General features: G+C 41.2%; 1 protein-coding gene across 1 annotated transcript; it reads left to right on the top strand.

Moving 5' to 3' along the window:
- The first annotated feature begins 10,350 nt into the window (after positions 1–10,350).
- On the top strand, positions 10,351–14,068 carry LOC118490461. The gene is made up of 3 exons (XM_035988115.1): positions 10,351–11,973; positions 12,033–12,839; positions 13,433–14,068. The coding sequence occupies exons 1-3, from the start codon at positions 10,351–10,353 to the stop codon at positions 14,066–14,068; spliced, it is 3,066 nt and encodes a 1,021-aa protein (XP_035844008.1).
- The last annotated feature ends 5,326 nt before the right edge of the window (positions 14,069–19,394 follow it).

The following is a 19,394-nucleotide window of genomic DNA, read 5'->3' on the forward strand; positions in this document are numbered from 1 at the left end:
GATTATTCCACAATTATAGATTAGTCTTAGGAAAAACTTAATCTGGAATAACTTTAGTGATAGCAATTATGTTACAGAGTTCTTGATTATCATAAGAGACATGATGTTTGATTTGTCCTATTCATCATGCTCTACCTTTCTTCTGTAGTGCTTTATTAGAAGAGAGCAATAGGATCATCGTGTCTTAAGAGATAATCAAGGATTTAATTTAAGAGCTAATTCTTATAGAAACTTTAAGCAAAACATATTAGATTTAGGAATTAGAGTGGATGAGACATAAATTTATAGAAGAAAATTATAGTGAGTAAAATTATGGGTACCAAGAATAAGGCAGACAAAATGATCACAAAAATTAATTGAGGATCATTAATATAAGGATCATTATGTGAAGAGGTTGTGATATGTCTATTACTAACATCAAAATAATAGACTACTTAAAGTTCTACTTAAACGAAGACAAAACAGCTTTGGCCAGAAGTGTAATCATTTAAGCATGTGTGCAAAGTGGTTGTAACAAATCAGCTTTGGCCAGAAATTGAGACAATCACTTTAGTTATGCACCTTTTAAGTATGCCATCTATGAAGGAATTAAATCAGCTTTGGCCAGATATTAAGACATTCATGTTTATGATGCACACTTAACATGGCTTTCGTAATACTTGAACGATAAGTAGATGTATCAAGTCAGCTTTGGCCAGAAATGATATATCAAAAACTCATTCAAGTTAAGCCATTTTGGTTTTGTAAAACATTATTTGATCCTCATTAATTAACTAAGTAATTACAAAAAACCAATCATTTAATAGCAAATCACCCGTTAGCGCGGATCGAACTTCGCGGTGAGTTTGCTGGGGGGTGCAGGGGGACAGCGTGCCCCCGCACGGGGTTCGGGGCGGAGCCCCGAGCTAAATCTTAGTTCACATTAAACAACCTAAAATAATGAGGTTTCGAGTCAGGTTTCGACTGAGTTATGAGATCTCGAGTCAGTTATGAGGTCTCGAGTCGCAACCTTGTCGTCTCGAGTCGGAACCATGGTCTCGACTACTATATCTTATGAGATCTCAAGTCATGATGAGGTCTCGAGTCGCAACCACGGTCTCGAGTCGCAACCTTATGGTCTCGAGTAATGACGTTATGGTCTCGAGTCGAGACCTTATGACTCGAGTTATAAACTTTTGAGCCCTTATGATTTCGAGTCGAGACCTTATGGTCTCGAGTCGAGATCTGTTGGTCTCGAGTCGTAATCTGATGATCTCGAAGCTTCCTGTTAACAGCTGTGAATGTGAAAGCATAACTGAAAATTCGAATTCTAAGGAATTATGAGATATTATTTCCTGTTTTAAGGTGATCTAATTTTATCAGCATCTTTCGAAAATTATAACTGTTTATCTAATAATAGTTTTCGAATAAACTTAAAAGATAAAATTGGATCAAACATGGAAAAAACACTCATTAATCCTAAAACATTCCAAAACATAATAGAATTTTCGAATGTTCCTAAGAACATGATGAACCCTAAAAAACATAAAACATAAATTCTGGAACCCGAAACCTGAATTTTAATAGTTTTTCTAAACAGATTTCGGTTAAAGCATAACCCAGTTGAAATCGAGTGAACATATAATTAATCATTTTTCCCGAAAACAGAGATCTCGAGTCGATCTTCATGACTCGAAACCGGCTGTCACCGTTTTAAAGTTACAAAAAATCCGTTTTCCAAGTTTCAATCCCTGAATTATGGATACGAAAACAGAACTGACTAATCAACATATGCTCTGATACCACATGTTGGTTCAGTTCTGTTTAGACATAATGAAAAACATGAAAACATACCTTTGATTGCATCAGCACAGGCCAGCAGAGAATCCAGATGTAGATGCAGCAATAGTGTTTGACATAGTTGTCAGTTTGGTCTGGTTCCTCCTTAGGGTGCAATCTAATGATGGTGGTTAAGAAAACCGAAAAGGGTATCGGCTGTAGGAGAGGGAGGTCAAACATTATGATGTTATGGCTAATAGGGTGTCTGATTGTGTAACTGAGTAACCCCTTAACCTCCACATAAGTCTCCTTATATAAGCACCCAGGAGGAAACCCTAATTAGTTAATAAGGGTAATTAGGTCCATCAACAATTACCAACTAATTATATAATAGGATTGTTATATATTTTGATCCATATAATGTAAATGATTATAATGGCTACCAGATTAAATATAAAATAAATATATTTAATCTTACATGTTAAGGTGTAATCTATCTCAAACTATAAGTTTTTAAGCCCCATTATGTGCAAAATTGAAGAATTTAGGAGTAGGTTAGTTGGTCATAAAAAAACTAATCTTATTAAATATTATTTATTTAAAGAATTAAGGAGTAGGTTAGTTTATTATAAAAAATAATCTCATTAAATATTGTTTATTTAAAAGAAGATTTTTTAGTAATTTTAGTTAATTATTATTTTTAGTGACTAAAAGACTTATAGCCTAACTTCATTACTCTATTAAGAAGATGTGTCTACTAAGTTGGGGATTCTAATCTCATAGTAAACATTTGATATAATTTTACAAGTAATGCTAGAATATAAGTAGAGGGTAAGGATAGTGTAAAAAGGGCCTAAAGTGTGAGAAGTGTATTATAACACAATATATAATACTATATAACATCATATAAACACCGTATAACAATATGTAACACCATATAACACTATGTAACACTATATATCATTATATAACAAATATAACACTATACATCTATCATAGACATGCTATCAGACAACCTATAGTGTTATATGGTATTATATGGTGTTACATATTGTTATACGGTGTTTATATGATGTTATATAGTGTTATATATAGTGTTATAATACACTTCTCACACTTTGAGCACTTTTTAGAGGATCCCCTACCTACCTAATAAATAAGTAGATTCACAAAATGTGAGTTAGTTATTAAAAGAATTAATTAATATTTTAAGTTTTGTTTATTTAGTTTTTTCTGTAACAGTCTCACCTCTATTTTTTCAACTCTCTAAAATCAAGGCCTTCTTTGGCACTTCGCTAAGGAAAAACAAACATGACTTTAATATAACTAATAACTTTTGTGGTCGAAATATTATTTTTGGTTTGTCAATAAGTATTAATATTTCTTGGCTTGATCAACCATAAAAAATCAAGACAAATATTATTAATTTGTGTGTATATGTGAACAAACCAAAAAATATCAAGACAACGTTTTTCTCTCTAATCCAAGGCGATAGGGTTGAATAAATGCAATTTTATATATCAAATAATAAAAAAAATATATCTTTAAAAATCTCGTTTATTACACGGGTTGAATAAATGTAATTTTATATACCAAATAATAAAACAATATATATTTAAAAATCTCGTTTATTACATTGGTTGAATAAATGTAATTTTATATATTAAATAATAAAAAAGTTATATCTTTAAGAACCCCGTATATTGTATGGGTTGAGTAAATTTAATTTTATATATTAAATAATAAAAAAGTTACATTTTTAAGAACCTCGTCGAGCTGAGGAGCGAGACTAAGTTCAATCGTTAGGGAGACTAAAGCGGGAGGCTGTGTTATACGGGTTGAAAACATGTAATTTTATATACTAAACAATAAAAAATTATATCTTTATGAATCCTATGTATTATATGTATTGAATAAATCTAATTTTATACTACATAATAAAAAAAGTTATATTTTTAAAACCCCAAGTATTACACGAGTTGCGTAAATGTAATTTTGTATAATAAAATATAAAAATGTTATATCTTTAAAAAATCTCGTTTATTACACGAGTTGAATGAATCTAATAAAAATTTATATCTTAAAAAAAACTAACGGATATGCTCGATATACGATGGATGAGGTGATTGCGGTGATTGTTCTTATAAATGTCACGTAAACATAGTGATTACCGTATTTGAGTTGAGAATTGAACACGAAAATATAATAATAGAACCAATAAACATCTTTTAAACATTTTTGAAATAGGTTCTACCCTTAACTATTTTAGTTTAATAAAATAAATAAATCATTTAAATTAACTGAGTTAGTGCTAAAGGACATAACTTGCAAGAGTTTGCAAACATCGGGTACATTTTCTGTAATTATTGAAGACAAAGAACACAGTTTGCAATAAGTGACATACATAAAGGATGATTTTTGTAATTTACTCTATTTTAAAATATTATATATATTATCTCCTATATGAATTGTTTAAATTGATATTAAATTTAATTGTATAATTATCTTTTAATTGATATTAATTATCTATAAAAATAGATGGCTTCAATGAATGACACGTGTCCAAAACTTGGTTTCTTTTATTATAGTATATATATATATAGGGGATCGCTAAAATGAAAATCACCTCTAGTTGTAAGAACCATGGAAACCACTTTTTAGCCCTTAGATCAACTAGATGAATGGATGAGATTAAAAGTAGTTAATATTAATATTAAAAAAATTTTGTCTGATTATGTCTTTAATATTTTAATCAAAAAGGGTATTTAGGTAATTTTGTTTTTTTTTGTCTTATTAGTTTTATTGATTTTAGTACACTTTTGTCCTATTGCATTAAATGTTTTTTTTTCTAAAATCAGTTTTTTTATTAAACAAACATATTGAAATCAGATTTTTTGATAAAAAAAATTTACGTGCGTTTTTTACGACCCGTTTTTTACGCACGTTTTTTTACGACCCGTTTTACGCTCCGTTTTTTCACGCCGTTTTACGACCCGTTTATTAGTTCCCGTTTTTTACGACCCGTTTTACGGCCCGTTTTTTACGACCCGTTTTACGCCCGACTTTTTCACGCGTCGTTTTTACGTTAACGTTTTTTACGTTTTACGCACCGGTTTCTTACGTTAATGTTTTCTACGTTTTACGCGTCGGTTTTTTACGTTTTACGTTAAAATTTTTACGTTTTACGTTTTTATGTTTTACGTAAAACTTTTTACGTTTTACGTAAAACCTTTTACGTTTTATGTTAAAATTTTTACGTTTTACGTTAAAATTTTTACATTTTACGTTTTACGTTTTTACGTAAAAAGTTTTACGTTTTACGTTTTACGTTTGGCGTAAAACTTTTTACGTTTTACGTAAAACTTTTTATGTTTTACGTTTTAAGTAAAAAAGTTTACGGTTTACTTTAAAAAGTTTACGCTTTAAGTTTTTTTTCTTTTACAAATAGTTTTTTACACAAAAACGAACGCACCCAGAAAATCGTTACTCGGTAGGTGTCTCAGATAGTTTGCTATCATCATCGACGCCTCAAAAAAATATAAAAAACCCAAGAAACAAAAATAAAAAAGAACGAGTGTATTCTGGAAAAAAAAAAAAGAAGTTTTGGCTCAGATTTTCCGAACACCAGAGGCTGCAAAGTGGGGTTACGGGTTCAAAAACCTACCCTCCACCATCATTGCCGCGCCATCGTCATCTAAAGCTAGGTTTTTTTCTTTCATCATCGCCACCCAAATCCAAACCGATCTAAACCCACATCGTTTACTTATCAAAAAACACCAGAACATCCAAAAATCAGTCGTAATAATCAAAATAACCCGCATCATCAAAAAATCAGCGATAAACATCAAAATAACCAGCATCATCAAAAAATCACCAGAACATCAAAAAATCAGCCGTAAACATCAAAAAATCACCAGAACATCAAAAAAATCAGCCGTAAACAGGGACACAAGATCAGAACCAAAAACATCAAAATCACTAGATTAAACCCCCACCAAAGAATCCCAAAACTCAAACCAAAATTCAATCCCACAAAATTTCATAAAAAAACCCACATTTTTTACAACATATCAATCTCACAAAAATCAAAAAACCACTAAGAAATACAAACAGAATCAAAAAATCGCTAAATTTTTATTTGCTCGAACTCAAACCAAAACTCAAACCTGCAACCGGGCTTCACCGGCTCAACCACCGCCTTTCCTGGCTCAACCACCATCGCCGCCGCCGGCCCTCTCCACCCACCCACCATCCTCAACACCACCGCCACCAACCCCCAAACGCCACCACCACCAAACACCAGTCTCAAAGGGGGGCGGCGGAGAGGAAAGGGAGGCAGAAGATGCCGCCGGAGAGCCGCCGCCACCAACCCCCAATGTTATAAACAACCATGACCGTCGAACACCGGATCGGATCTTGAAAACGCTGGAACTCGAAACAATGGAGAGGATGATGGGTTTCAAATGAGGCTTCACAACTCAAAGAACCCACTTGGATTTCTTCAAAAGATGAAGTCTTTTTTAGTTGGGTAAGTTTCAGACTTAAGATTCGCAGAAAGCCCAAGTTTTTACCCTATCAAAAATTGTGAAATTGGAATGAAGAGTTTTTAGATCAAGAAGGGGTTTTGTGTGTTTCAGTAGATTTTAACAAAGAGAAACACAAGGAGTGAAGCCCTTGGTCTCTAAAAGATGAAAGAAAACATAAAAAATGGAATCTGACAATATTAAATAAGGAGAGAGAGGAGGAAGCCCATGGTCTCTAAAAGATGAAGGAAAAAAAAAAGGAATCTGACAATATTAAATGAGGAGAGAGAGAGGAGGAGGAATTTGACATGTGGGGTAAATGACTTTGGTTGGAAGAATATGATTGGTGGAGAGTGATTCTCATGGTTCTTACAACTGGAGGTGGTTCCTATTTTAGCGGCTCCCTATATATATATATATATATATATATAGGGAGCCGCTAGAATGAAAACCACCTCGAGTTGTAAGAACCGCGAGAACTACACCCCACGGGTGGGCGTTCACCACGATTTTTTTTACAACTAGATGTGTAAATTATAAACACAGCCGTAAAAAAAAATTTAAACGCCGCGGCCGAGGGGGTAGTTTTTTACACCACAAGTTTGGTGAAAAAAAAAGAAAAAAAATTAAAAACACCAAACTTGTGGTGTAAAAAACTACCCCCTCGGCCGCGGCGTTTAATTTTTTTTTACGGCTGTGTTTATAATTTACACATCTAGTTATAAAAAAAAATCGTGGTGAACGCCCACCCGTGGGGTGTAGTTCTCGCGGTTCTTACAACTCGAGGTGGTTTTCATTCTAGCAGCCCCCTATATATATATATATATATATATATATATATATATATATATATATATATATATATATATATATATATATAGTAGAAGTTGGCTAGAAAGTGGGTTTTTCCTAGAAAGTCTAGGAAGCAATCAGAATGCGACATGTGACATTGAAGATTTTTAACTAGAAGGGCAATTGTGTACTTTCACATTCTATTTTTATTTTTGGAATTTATCTTCATTAACTAACTATCCATGTCCATATTTTGTAACCGTTTTTCTCCATGATTTTCTGAATAATTTGTTTTCGAAATTTAAACCAATCGTATATTCCATTGTTCAGAAGATTACTGGAAATTATCAGCATGTTCTTGGTGCTGTGTTTTAACAGTTTACAGGGCTAAAGTCAATTTTTTTATAGATCCCATAATATAAAGATGGTAAAACACAGCGTATGAATCTGCTTACTGTTAAAACGCAACTGTATGAATCTGAATGCTAAAACACAACTGTATGAATCTGCTTGTTGTTAAAACACAACTGTATGAATCTGAATGCTAAAACACAACTGTATGAATCTGCCTGCTGTTAAAACACAACTGTATGAATCTGAATGCTAAAACACAACTGTATGAATCTGCTTGCTGTTAAAACAACTGTATGAATCTGAATGCTAAAACACAACTGTATGAATCTGCTTGCTGTTAAAACACAACAGTATGAATCTGTTTGCTGTTAAAACACAACTGTATGAATCTGCTTGCTGTTAAAACACAACTGTATGAATCTGCTTGCTATTAAAACACAACTGTATGAATCTGAATGCTAAAACACAACTGTATGAATCTGAATGCTAAAACACAACTGTATGAATCTGCTTGCTGCTTGACGAGGTATGACCCGCATCGGTCAACCCGACCCGGTTACAATCTATTATTTTAATATGAATATAAATGATTATTCTAGAACTTTCCATCTCCGCACGGAAGTTACATAACCAAATCTCCAACTTTTCGGGAAGATCATGTAAATCCCTAACTTATCGGAATATATCCTAGGTTAGAGGAAACCCTAATGGAAAACCTATAAATAAAGGTAAACGTATAAGGTATGATCATCTTGCTCTCATATAACTTTCTCCTCTCAATTTCCTTTTACTCCCACAAACCGAGACTTATTCTCACGCCGGAGGGTGGTTACAGGAATAACCCCATTCCTGTAACGAGTCCTAACGGTGTTTTCTGTTTTGCAGCCGATCGTTCGGGTCACTAGTCCGTGAAGTCCTAGCCCGTAATCACCGCATAGGTCAATGTTTCTTCATTGGCGCCATCCGTGGGACCTATTCGGTGACAGAACCCCATGGCAAGTGATCGGAACGTAGTATATCAAACGATGACAAACAATAACCTGACGTTGGGGACGAGCCTCGCTGCTACCACGCAGCCTCCCCCAGCCGTTACAAGGTCGCTGGACCCAGAGTTTGAGGCAGAAGGACCGCCGCCAGGTTTTGACAGCATCACCACCGTTCCTTCCCAGACTATGGTGACAAATCCGTTTCTTTACATGCCCTCACAACTGCAATCGAGGGAGTTAGGGGGAACTAGCGGTAATTCACCCCAGCGACAACTACTAATGTCCAGGCTTCACGCCTTTCCTCCGTCCCTGTTATCACATCGGCAAGCCCCAGCACCATCGTACCACAAACTAGCATGCCTCAATACTATCAACCTCTGACTACCAACTAGATGCCACCGCTATACTCAGCGGCGCTTACGGCGGCATTGTCAACACCACCCCATCAGCCGGTCATCATGCCGGCCGGAATTATGAACGCTCCCGTCACACCAGGAAACCAAGTATACTTCCCTGGGTATTGTTATGCACCCCCGTATGGATATTTACCCTCATACGGGGGTTCGGCGTACCCGCTCCAGGGAACCACGCAGGGTAGCACTCAATCGCCATACGTGGCTTACATGCCGCCTTGGTGGAATCTCCCAACACCACAACCGGTTTACACCCAGACTCCGCCTACAGCTGAACCTGTTTACGACAGGGGAAACACGGTCAGGCCTCGGGTGTCTCCACTAGGAAATTCCAATCCTATAGTGGGTACTTCCCCGGGTATGGACGCCCCACCGATACAGCCTATAAATATGGAAGAAGACGAACTCACCAGGCCGTACAAGCCGGTAGACGCGACCTTCCGGTCTAAATTCACCCGAAGAATCGCCGAGGCCCCTATCAAGGAGAAACCCAAGATGCCCCAAACAGTTGGCAAATATGATGGCCTCGCCGACCCGGATGACCATCTCAACTTATTCAAAAGCGCCGGCAAGGTAGCCTGTTGGTCCATGCCCTTGTGGTGCAAAATGTTCGTACAAACGCTAGTGGGCGCGGCCCGAGTCTGGTGGGATAGTCTGCCTACAGGTGAAATAGACAGCTTTGAAGATTTAGAATCCAAATTCATCTTACAGTTTAGCCAGCAGCGCAGACACACGAAAGATAGAAACGAGCTCCTCCACATCCGTCGGCGAGACAATGAGACGGTAGAAAACTTTATCATCAGGTTTAACAAGGAAAGCCTGGCGATCCCGGGCGTGACAAATGACCTGGCATGTGGAGCTTTCCTTCAGGGTGTAAATGATGACGAGTTACTGAGGACGCTACATGGAAGGGACGGCGTACCCCCAACAATCGATGAAATACTCCGAATAGCCAAAGTATACGTCATACAAGAGAAGGCAGTGGCAGCTAGCCATGCAGTCAATAGGAAAAAAGAGGCCCTAAAAAACCAGGAGGAAAAGGATCACCGGGGGTCTAAAGGCAAAAGCAGGGGAGACCGATACCTGAGAAACGACAAAGACACGCGGTACGATAGACACCGAAACACCTATTCGAGAAATGAGCCGTCGAAACCTCGATCCGAATACCCCAACTTGAGCAAGACGCCGGCTGAAATTTTAGCCTCAGAAAACCTCAGGTTTAACCCACCGAAACCACTGAAAGATAATCCTAACAAAGATACGAGTAAGTACTGTGAATACCACAAGGGGAGCGGTCATGATACCAACGATTGTTTTCAGCTTAAAAAACAGATCGAATATTTTGTAAAGTCGGGTAAATTGGCACACCTAGTAAGAGATATCAAGTAGGGCCCACCTGTCGTCAAGGAAGAAAATGATAAGGCGGCAGGCAAGAGGCCGCGTGAATTGAATATGGTACACGCGGATATGGGAAGGGGGGCAAAACGGAGCTTCTCCACGCTCGAACCCTGGATGTTGGCAACAATGACCATAGAACCTCGTATGGAGGACTTGCACCTTACCACAGATGCCCTGATCATATCCGCTGCAGTAGGAGACTACCACATGAGGCGAATCCTGGTTGACACCGGGAGCTCAGAAGACATTATCTATGAGCATTGTTTCAACAGAATGCAACCAGAAGATAGAAAGCTGCTTGAATTAGTACACGCCCCCATCAAAGGGTTCACGGGGGAAAAGGTTGGCCCTATTGGTCAGATCACTTTCCCGGTAACTTTTGGGCAATCACCTAGAGAAAGAACCATACTCCTGACCTTCCCCGTGGTCCGCGCTGAGTCATATCACAACATGATTATCGGAAGGTTCACCCTGGGAAAATTGGATGCTATAGTCTCCACGGCACGAGGATTCATGAAGTTTCCTACACCGCGGGGTATTGCAACTGTGTTTCGTGACAAGATTGGAGAAGTACTAAGTACCAAAAGATACCGCCAAGGGCCCACCGGAGCTACGGGCCCAGAAAGATGGATACTAAGCACACGCCATCCGGACCAAACGGTCACAATCGGGGACACCCTTTATCCAGAAATTAGAAGCGACCTGAAGCAATTGTTAAGAAGAAATGTTGACATCTTCGCTTTTGAACATTCTGACATGACAGGAGTCCCCCGTGATAAAGCAGAACACAAACTTGCAACGCTCCCAGGCGTTAAGCCGGTCGCACAAGGTAAACGTAGCATGGCCCCGGACCGACGGGCAGCAGTTGTCAAAGAGGTACGAAAATTAGTGGAAGCTGGAATCCTCAGGGAAACACAATACCATACATGGGTATCCAACCCGGTCATGGTAAAAAAGCCAGATGGAACGTGGCGAATGTGCATTGATTTCAAAGATTTAAATAAAGCGTGCCCCAAAGACGCATACCCGCTGCCCGAGATTGACTTAAAGGTCAATTCCCTGGTACCCTACAGATTTAAGTGTTTCCTGGACGCGTATAAAGGGTACCACCAGATCAAGATGTCCAAAGAAGATGAAGAAAAAACGGTGTTTAACACTGATGTGGGCATTTTCTGTTACACAAAAATGCCTTTTGGTCTACGGAACGCCGGAGCTACCTATCAGAGACTCATGGACAAAGTGTTCGAGACACAAATCGGACGAAATTTGGAGGTCTATGTCGACTACCTTGTAATCAAAAGCAGGGAAGAAAAGCAAATGTTAGCAGACATCGAAGAAACTTTTCAGCGGCTTAGAGAGTATAACATTAAGCTAAACCCGAAGAAATGCTCTTTCGGGGTGGAAGAAGGGAAGTTCCTAGGGGTAGTGGTCACCCGAGATGGTTTCAAAGCCAACCCAGAAAAGGTGGCCGCCATAGCGCGGATGCCTTCCCCACGAACATTGAAGGAAGCTCAAGCCCTAAATGGACGGCTAGTAGCGATCAACAGGTTCTTGGCAAGACACGCCGAGAAATCCCTGCCTTTCATAAAAACGTTGAAAGATTGCCTCAACAAGAAAAACTTCAAATGGACCAACGAAGCGGAAGAAGCTTTGCAAGACATGAAACGCTTCATAGAGGGATTACCCATGCTGACAGCGCCAAGGCCTAATGAGGTGTTAAAGATGTATTTAGCGGCAGCTCATACCGCAGTGAGCGCTGTGCTCATGGTTGAACGGGACGGAAGACAAACACCGATATATTACATCAGCCGAGTATTAGCGGGACCCGAAACACGGTATCCCACGTTGGAAAAGCTGGTCTTGGCACTGGTACACGCCACACGGCGACTGAGAAGATTTTTGCAGGCACACCGAGTACAGGTCCTAACCAATTACCCACTGCAACAAGTCCTGCACAAGCCGGAGATTTTGGCAGACTGGCCAAGTGGGCAATTGAACTTGGCGCTTTGGACATCGAATATCAGAAACGAACAGCAGTTAAGGGACAAGTAATCGCTGACTTTCTAGCCGAAATACCTGAAGGAGAAGCTATCGTGGACCCAGTCGTCCAAGACATCCCGGAATCCAGCACTGCCCGGCAGACCTGGAAACTATACACCGATGGGTCATCTAGTGGAAAGGGATCTGGAGCCGGTTTAATGTTGATAAGCCCAGATGAGATCAGGCTGATGTACGCCTTACGCTTCGATTTCGAATGTTCTAACAATGAGGCGGAATACGAGGCACTACTAGGAGGCCTGAGAATGGCGAAATCTATGGGAGCGGCAAGGGTAGACGCGTATGTTGATTCACTGCTGGTCAACAATCAGGTAATCGAAACACACGAAGCCAAAGATGAATCGATGGCAAAATACTTGGCAAAAACAAAGGAACTCATGGATTCTTTTGATAACGTCACGCTCAATCACGTACATAGAGGCAAGAACCAGATAGCAGATGCTCTCAGCAAACTCGCTACCTCAGGTATGGAAAAGGAAGTCAAAGTCGAAACGCTGCAGACACCCTCACTCGAACCGGCGGAATGTTTCCGCCGTTACAGCGGAAGATCCTTGCTGGTACACTCCGGTTTTACGTTTCCTTGAAACGGGGGAGCTACCTCCCGCCAAGGGCGAAGCGCAGAAGATACAAACGAAAGCGCTGCAGTATGAGATCAATAATGGTGTCCTATACAGAAAGTCTTACCTGGGCCCACTGCTGCGATGTGTCTCCCCAACAGAGGCAAAGTATCTCATCAGCGAAATCCATGCAAGTCTATGCGGCATACACGTTGGACCCCGGGCGGTGGTAGCCGAAATCAATAGCGCGGGATATTATTGGCCTGGGATGCACGAAGACGCTGTAATAGGACTTCGGAAATGCCGCAGTTGCCAGAAATTCGCTCCTCAAACAATAAGGCCCAAGAACAACCTAGTACCGGTGACAGCAGCATGGCCTTTCCAGAAATGGGCCGTTGATATCGTAGGACCTTTCCCGCCGGCTCCCGGAAGGTTAAAGTACCTAATCATGGCAGTTGATTACTTCACCAAGTGGGTGGAAGCTAAGCCTTTAGCCAAAATAACGGCGGATAATGCCAAAAAAATTCCTCTGGGAACACATAGTATGCCGGTTTGGATTGCCGCTGTACCTGGTAAGCGATAATGGAACACAGTTTACAGATAGAATTTTCCAAGAATGGTGCGCTAACCTCCACATCCAACAAATCTTCACACCTGTAGCACACCCTCAGGGAAATGGCCAAGTAGAGTGGACAAACAGAAGTTTGCTGGATGGCATCAAGAAACGACTAGGCCACGAGGGAAGCTCCTGGGTAGAAGAGTTGCCAAACGTCCTTTGGGCACACAGAACAATGCCCAAAACCAGCAACAATGAAACCCCGTTTAGCCTAACCTATGGAGCGGAAGCAATGATACCCGCTGAAGCGGGATTACCGTCACTACGCCGCCTCAACATAGGCGATGACAATGATAGATCTCTAAGGGAAGGCCTGGACTTACTGGAAGAAAGGCGTGAGGCAGCCGCCATCAGCGAAGCAAAATATAAGAAGGCATTGGAAAAATACTATAACCAGCGGGTGGCCAAACAGAATTTCAAAACAGGAGATTATGTTATGCGTGACAACGAAGCAAGCAGGATGGAACCTTCGGGCAAGCTGGGCCCAAACTGGGAAGGCCCTTATGTCATCCAAGAGGATCTGGGCAAAGGGGCCTATCGCCTATCTCAGCTAGATGGCACACCAGTACCACGCAGTTGGAACATCGCTCAATTAAGGAAATGTTACTTGTAAGACCTTGCTCCTAACAGCAAGAGTGAACTACTTTTCTCATTCCACAAGTGTAACTCACCCGCAGTGGTGTTTTTTCGTTTTACTTCAGTTCAAGTTTAATAAAAGTCATTTACTTTTGTTTTTATCATAAGTTACCATCGCACAATGAGTGCATAAAACGGTAAAACTACAAACAACACCCTTAAACACGAAATATTTTCAACTACACAAGTCATAGGGTTAAAACATACAGCGCTTACGGCGGGTATCTTGGTAATAGATACACAAACCGCCACAAAACAGATAGGTATTTTTACACATACACGTAACCTATCTTAAACAAACCAAGTACTTGTCCCTGTTGTTAAAAGCCAACACATGGGAACCAAAAAACAGAACATGTTCAAAACATCTACTGATGGAAGTTGGGTGCCATCACTACTGCAGGGGTATGCAGCACCACACCACCATCACCAAATGTAGTAGGATTAACGGCAAAGTTGCCAGATGATTCACCATCCACCATCGGAGCCACCATTCCCGAATCGTCCATCTTTTGCTTCTTGGGATAACCACCAGAGCGACGTTGGTACGTAAAACGGTATCGCTGGTCATGATACACCGGGATAAGATCTGTCAGGGCGTCAGCTGACAAAGATGGCATTCCAGGATCCATCGGCTGGGGGTCCTCGACAACAACACTTTGACAGGCCCGATTTGCCCGGGCCAGAGCAACGTTGGGAAATGGCCTTCTTCTCCGAAGCATTGACCTTGTCACAGGATGCTGCAACTGGAGTAAGCCATCTACAGCATCCAACACTCGGAAGATTTCGGAAAGCCGCTGCCTATACCTTTTTCTCTCCATCCTGTCCAACTACCAAATAAGGAAAATGAAGGCAAATTTATAGAGAGGTTAAAAAGACTTGACAGTGATGACGTTAGAAGCATTAATAGAAAATAATCATTACACGTCACATTGCCACATTTTCAAAATACGGCGGTGTCAGAAATCATGACATTAGCATTAAAACGGCTGTCAAATCAAAACAGATATGGGCACCAAACCCAAGTAAAACAGTGTCATTAGCAAAGCCACAAGAGTACATAACAAGCGAAACAAACAAATCTGTCATTCCTCTTCAGACTCCTCCGCGGGGTCCAGCATCAAACGCAGCGACTCTATACCATCTTCATTCACTTTATCCATCAAATCGCCATAACAGGGCAGTGGCTCGGTATATGCTGCTTCAAGGGCATTCAACATGTCACTTTGAATTTTGCTTTTGACAGTATGAAAGTCTGGAGTTATCTTGTCTAACTGATGGCACTCCATATAGCCTTTATAAACACCATCATGATGCCCGGATTGATAAGCATCGGCAGATAGACGATCAATTAGGTTGGTGAAGGGGGGAGACTCACGTAAATACTCAAACGCCCCCACCAGCCCGTTGGTTATCAACCAGTTCCTGTCACCTCGAACAGCCGCCAGCTGGCTAGTCAAATCATCCACCTCAGCGTTAGATTGTGCCAACGCATTTTCAACCTCCTTTAGCCGGGAAGCAGACGATGTAGCAAGCTTGTTATTTTGGGTGACGAGAGCATCACAATGGTCCTGAAGCTCCTTAACCTTTCCCTCTCGCTCTTCCAGCTCCGCCTGCAGTAGCCGAACTTTGGTATGAGAAGCTTCTACTTCGGCTGTCAAGCCTTGGTATCGTTCCTGAACCTGAGACACAAAATCAGTGTCAACACGGAACCTTTCCAATTGTGTCGATAATTCGAGTCTCATCTTTTGGGCCTCTGCTATGGCCTTACGCTCCAACTCTTCCTGTAGATTCTTGGCTTGAGCCAGAACTCGGTCTTTCTCCGCCACATTGCGGGCCCACATTATCCGTTCCTTAGCGAGGTGGGCAGTCACCCTTTTCAAATCCTCCTCAGCCTTGGTTTTCTCTGACAGAAACCTCGTTTCCCTTAACCCAACAGTTTGAAGTTGACTCTCCAAACGATGCTTATCATCCTTCAGCTCTTGAATAGTAGCCCGCGCTTGGTGGAGTTGGGTGTTATCATGCATCCATCTACGACGAATTTCTGCCAGCCTTCGTGGTAGGCTCACGGAATCCGATATTGAGGAATTCATCAGATCTTCATTGTTCAACCCCTCCACGTATGCCACCTCGGCTGGGGGATACGCCCGCTCAACCCAGTGCTGAATCACAGGGGGGAAAATCAGCCTTGAAGATTCAGCGATTTTCCATTGTGGCTGATAGCGTTTATCCTGAGCATTGGGATCCCATCGAACGGTCGGTAAGAACAGGTCATCAATCAGACGGGCACCGTCATCAACGATGCCACTGCTTGACCCCCCTAGCTTCACTAGCAGCAGCACCACCAATGCTGGTCACCTCCTGTGCCATGGACATGGCGGTAACTTCCTTATCAGCAACAGAAAAAATGCTTATGGGCGAGTTAAACATGGGTGGACCAACGCCGCTTGTCCGTGGTGTAGCAACAGGGTCGACGTTAACAGCTACGGATAAGGTAGGCGTGGGAAGCGGCATGGCACAGCTAATAGCGGTGGTAGCAGGAGCCTGGGTTTTGGGCTCCGTGGACACGCCAATACTGGAGCCAGGAAACGACAAGGCCACAGGTGACACAGGAGTAGATGTAACAATCCCAGCTTGTATTCCCGCAGAGGTACCTGCACAATCAAACGAAACGATTTAGCAACATGAAGTTTTAACCTACATCAGCATGCCAAGTCGGTCAGTACATACCTATCGGGAGAGCATGAGCAGCTTGTACCGCCTCGAAGGCACTTAGAGTGGGGACAACAAACGTTTTCCTCTTTTTCAAGACACGACCAGGGCTCGTCATGCCGACGGTCAGAGAAGTACCCTGCCCAACAAAGGCAGATTCCTCAACGGAAGAAACAGCCACATTAGTCGCCGTTTGTTTCTTCCCGGTAAGCTTTATCCGAGCGGGTCTCTTCTCCAACGCAGGGACGCTGGTATTAGATACAGCCGGCAGGGGGAAATGTACATAGCAGGGCCCGCTGGTACAGCGGGTAGAATAAACTGCTCAAGGTGCATCCCTAGCACGTCCAGCTCTCCTTCGTCCAACACGCGGTCAGCAGACCTCAACGCAAGGTGTCGCGGAGGATCAACGAAATCAAACATACTCCATTCCCCTGCGGAAGATGTGTGCGTTATTTCTGAAATTTAAGAAAAATATGACCAAAGATAATTAAACATACCTGCATCATCCCTTTGAAACGAGGGGTACCGCCGGATATCACGCCATAACAAACTCATGCCTGCCATCACCAGAGCACCTTCAGGGATAACCGTGCACTCGAAGGGACGACCACACAATTTCCTGTACAGAACGTTCGACACGTATGCATCCTCCGAAGGACCGTCATCTTTGACCTTATCCTTTGGTCCCTTTTCCTTCCAATACATTTCGCCAGGAATAACAGAGGCATCAATATAGAAAAACTTTTTCTTCCAATCTTTGTCTCTAGAACTGGTAGGAATATCCCTAAGGCAGGACACATCAGTGTCTCTCCGGTCGAAGGTAAAGAAAGGGGATTTCCATACAAGCACGAAGAAAGCCCTAAACACAACTAGTTCCGGAATATGACCTAGGGCAATGAAGGCAAATTCGAATTGGCGAAGTTTCACCAACCCGAGGGGATGTAATTGAGAAATGTGAATACGGTAAAAATCGAGCACCAATTTAAGAAACTTGGTAACAGGTAACCGAAAATTGCAGAACTTGAAGGAATCACTAAACAACGTGATTTTACCCGATTTCAGGGGAAATGCAGAATTCGTTTTGGACGGCAATATAGGGTTCCATTCGGCCCGGATGCCGTAGTCTTGAACAAGGTTGTAGTAAGACGTTACACCCCACTTGCAGAAAAGCACATCGGTAGTGGCGGCAGCAGAAGAGGACGATTCACTAGGTTTTGGAGCCATTTTTTGGAGAAGAATGATGAACGAACGATTTGGGGGAAAAAAAATTAAACCCTCATATATGGAATTGTTACTTATACGCATAAGCAACCTTTCAAATTCAAAAAGACGTACGCACAGAAATACGTGTCCAAACAGGGTAAGCACAGTTGTCATCCTAATGATGACCCAACTGTCACATCCTATCTTTTCGCCGTCATTCCCCAAAACATAACGGCACTAGGCCCAACGTATTTGGCAATAATCATAATACAATAACTTTTCTTTTTTCTCTCTTAATCCGAGCTAATGGATTTCTTTCCATGAACTCGGACTGGGGGGACATGACGAGGCATGACCCGCATCGGTCAACCCGACCCGGTTACAATCTATTATTTTAATATGAATATAAATGATTATTCTAGAACTTTCCATCTCCGCACGGAAGTTACATAACCAAATCTCCAACTTTTCGGGAAGATCATGTAAATCCCTAACTTATCGGAATATATCCTAGGTTAGAGGAAACCCTAATGGAAAACCTATAAATAAAGGTAAACGTATAAGGTATGATCATCTTGCTCTCATATAACTTTCTCCTCTCAATTTCCTTTTACTCCCACAAACCGAGACTTATTCTCACACCGGAGGGTGGTTACAGGAATAACCCCATTCCTGTAACGAGTCCTAACGGTGTTTTCTGTTTTGCAGCCGATCGTTCGGGTCACTAGTCCTTGAAGTCCTAGCCCGTAATCACCGCATAGGTCAGTGTTTCTTCACTGCTAAAACACAACTGTATTAATTTGTTTTCTATTAAAACACATCGTCAAGAAAACGGAGATGATACGAACAATATTTGAATGGTGATTATGAACTCGGAGATGGTGGAGATGGAGAAATGTTTTAATTTGATTTGGTGCTCTCCATCCTTTCTAAAGTTATATTCTTCCATGATTGTAGTTATTTTTGGTAGGGATTGGGGTTTCTAAGATGGGTTTGGAGAGAGAGAGGGAAAATCACGTGAAATTAGGGACTGGGTTTGACTGACGGTTATCTAATTGATTTAAAACACGATATATTGACAAAATTGCCCCTAGTATTTTAAAACAATGAATTAAAATAAACTAAAAAATTATAAGATTGCCATTGACTTCATCTTAACCATTAAACACACCCATTGGATGTCCCAGATCGCTTCCTAGACTTTCTAAGAAAAACACACTTTCCGTAGGTTTAGGGGTTATGATTCAGGATTTAGGGTTAAGAGATCCTAGTTAGGGTTCGACGAGACGGTTCCAACGCCGCTGGAATGAGTCCAATCGGAGTTCGTTTGAGTCGGTTCCCCACTGTTCCCCACTTTTTTAGTGTTCCCCAATGAACCTCGAACTATA

Source organism: Helianthus annuus, chromosome 3 (genome assembly GCF_002127325.2).
Source record: "Helianthus annuus cultivar XRQ/B chromosome 3, HanXRQr2.0-SUNRISE, whole genome shotgun sequence".
Classification (NCBI taxonomy): Eukaryota; Viridiplantae; Streptophyta; class Magnoliopsida; order Asterales; family Asteraceae; genus Helianthus; species Helianthus annuus.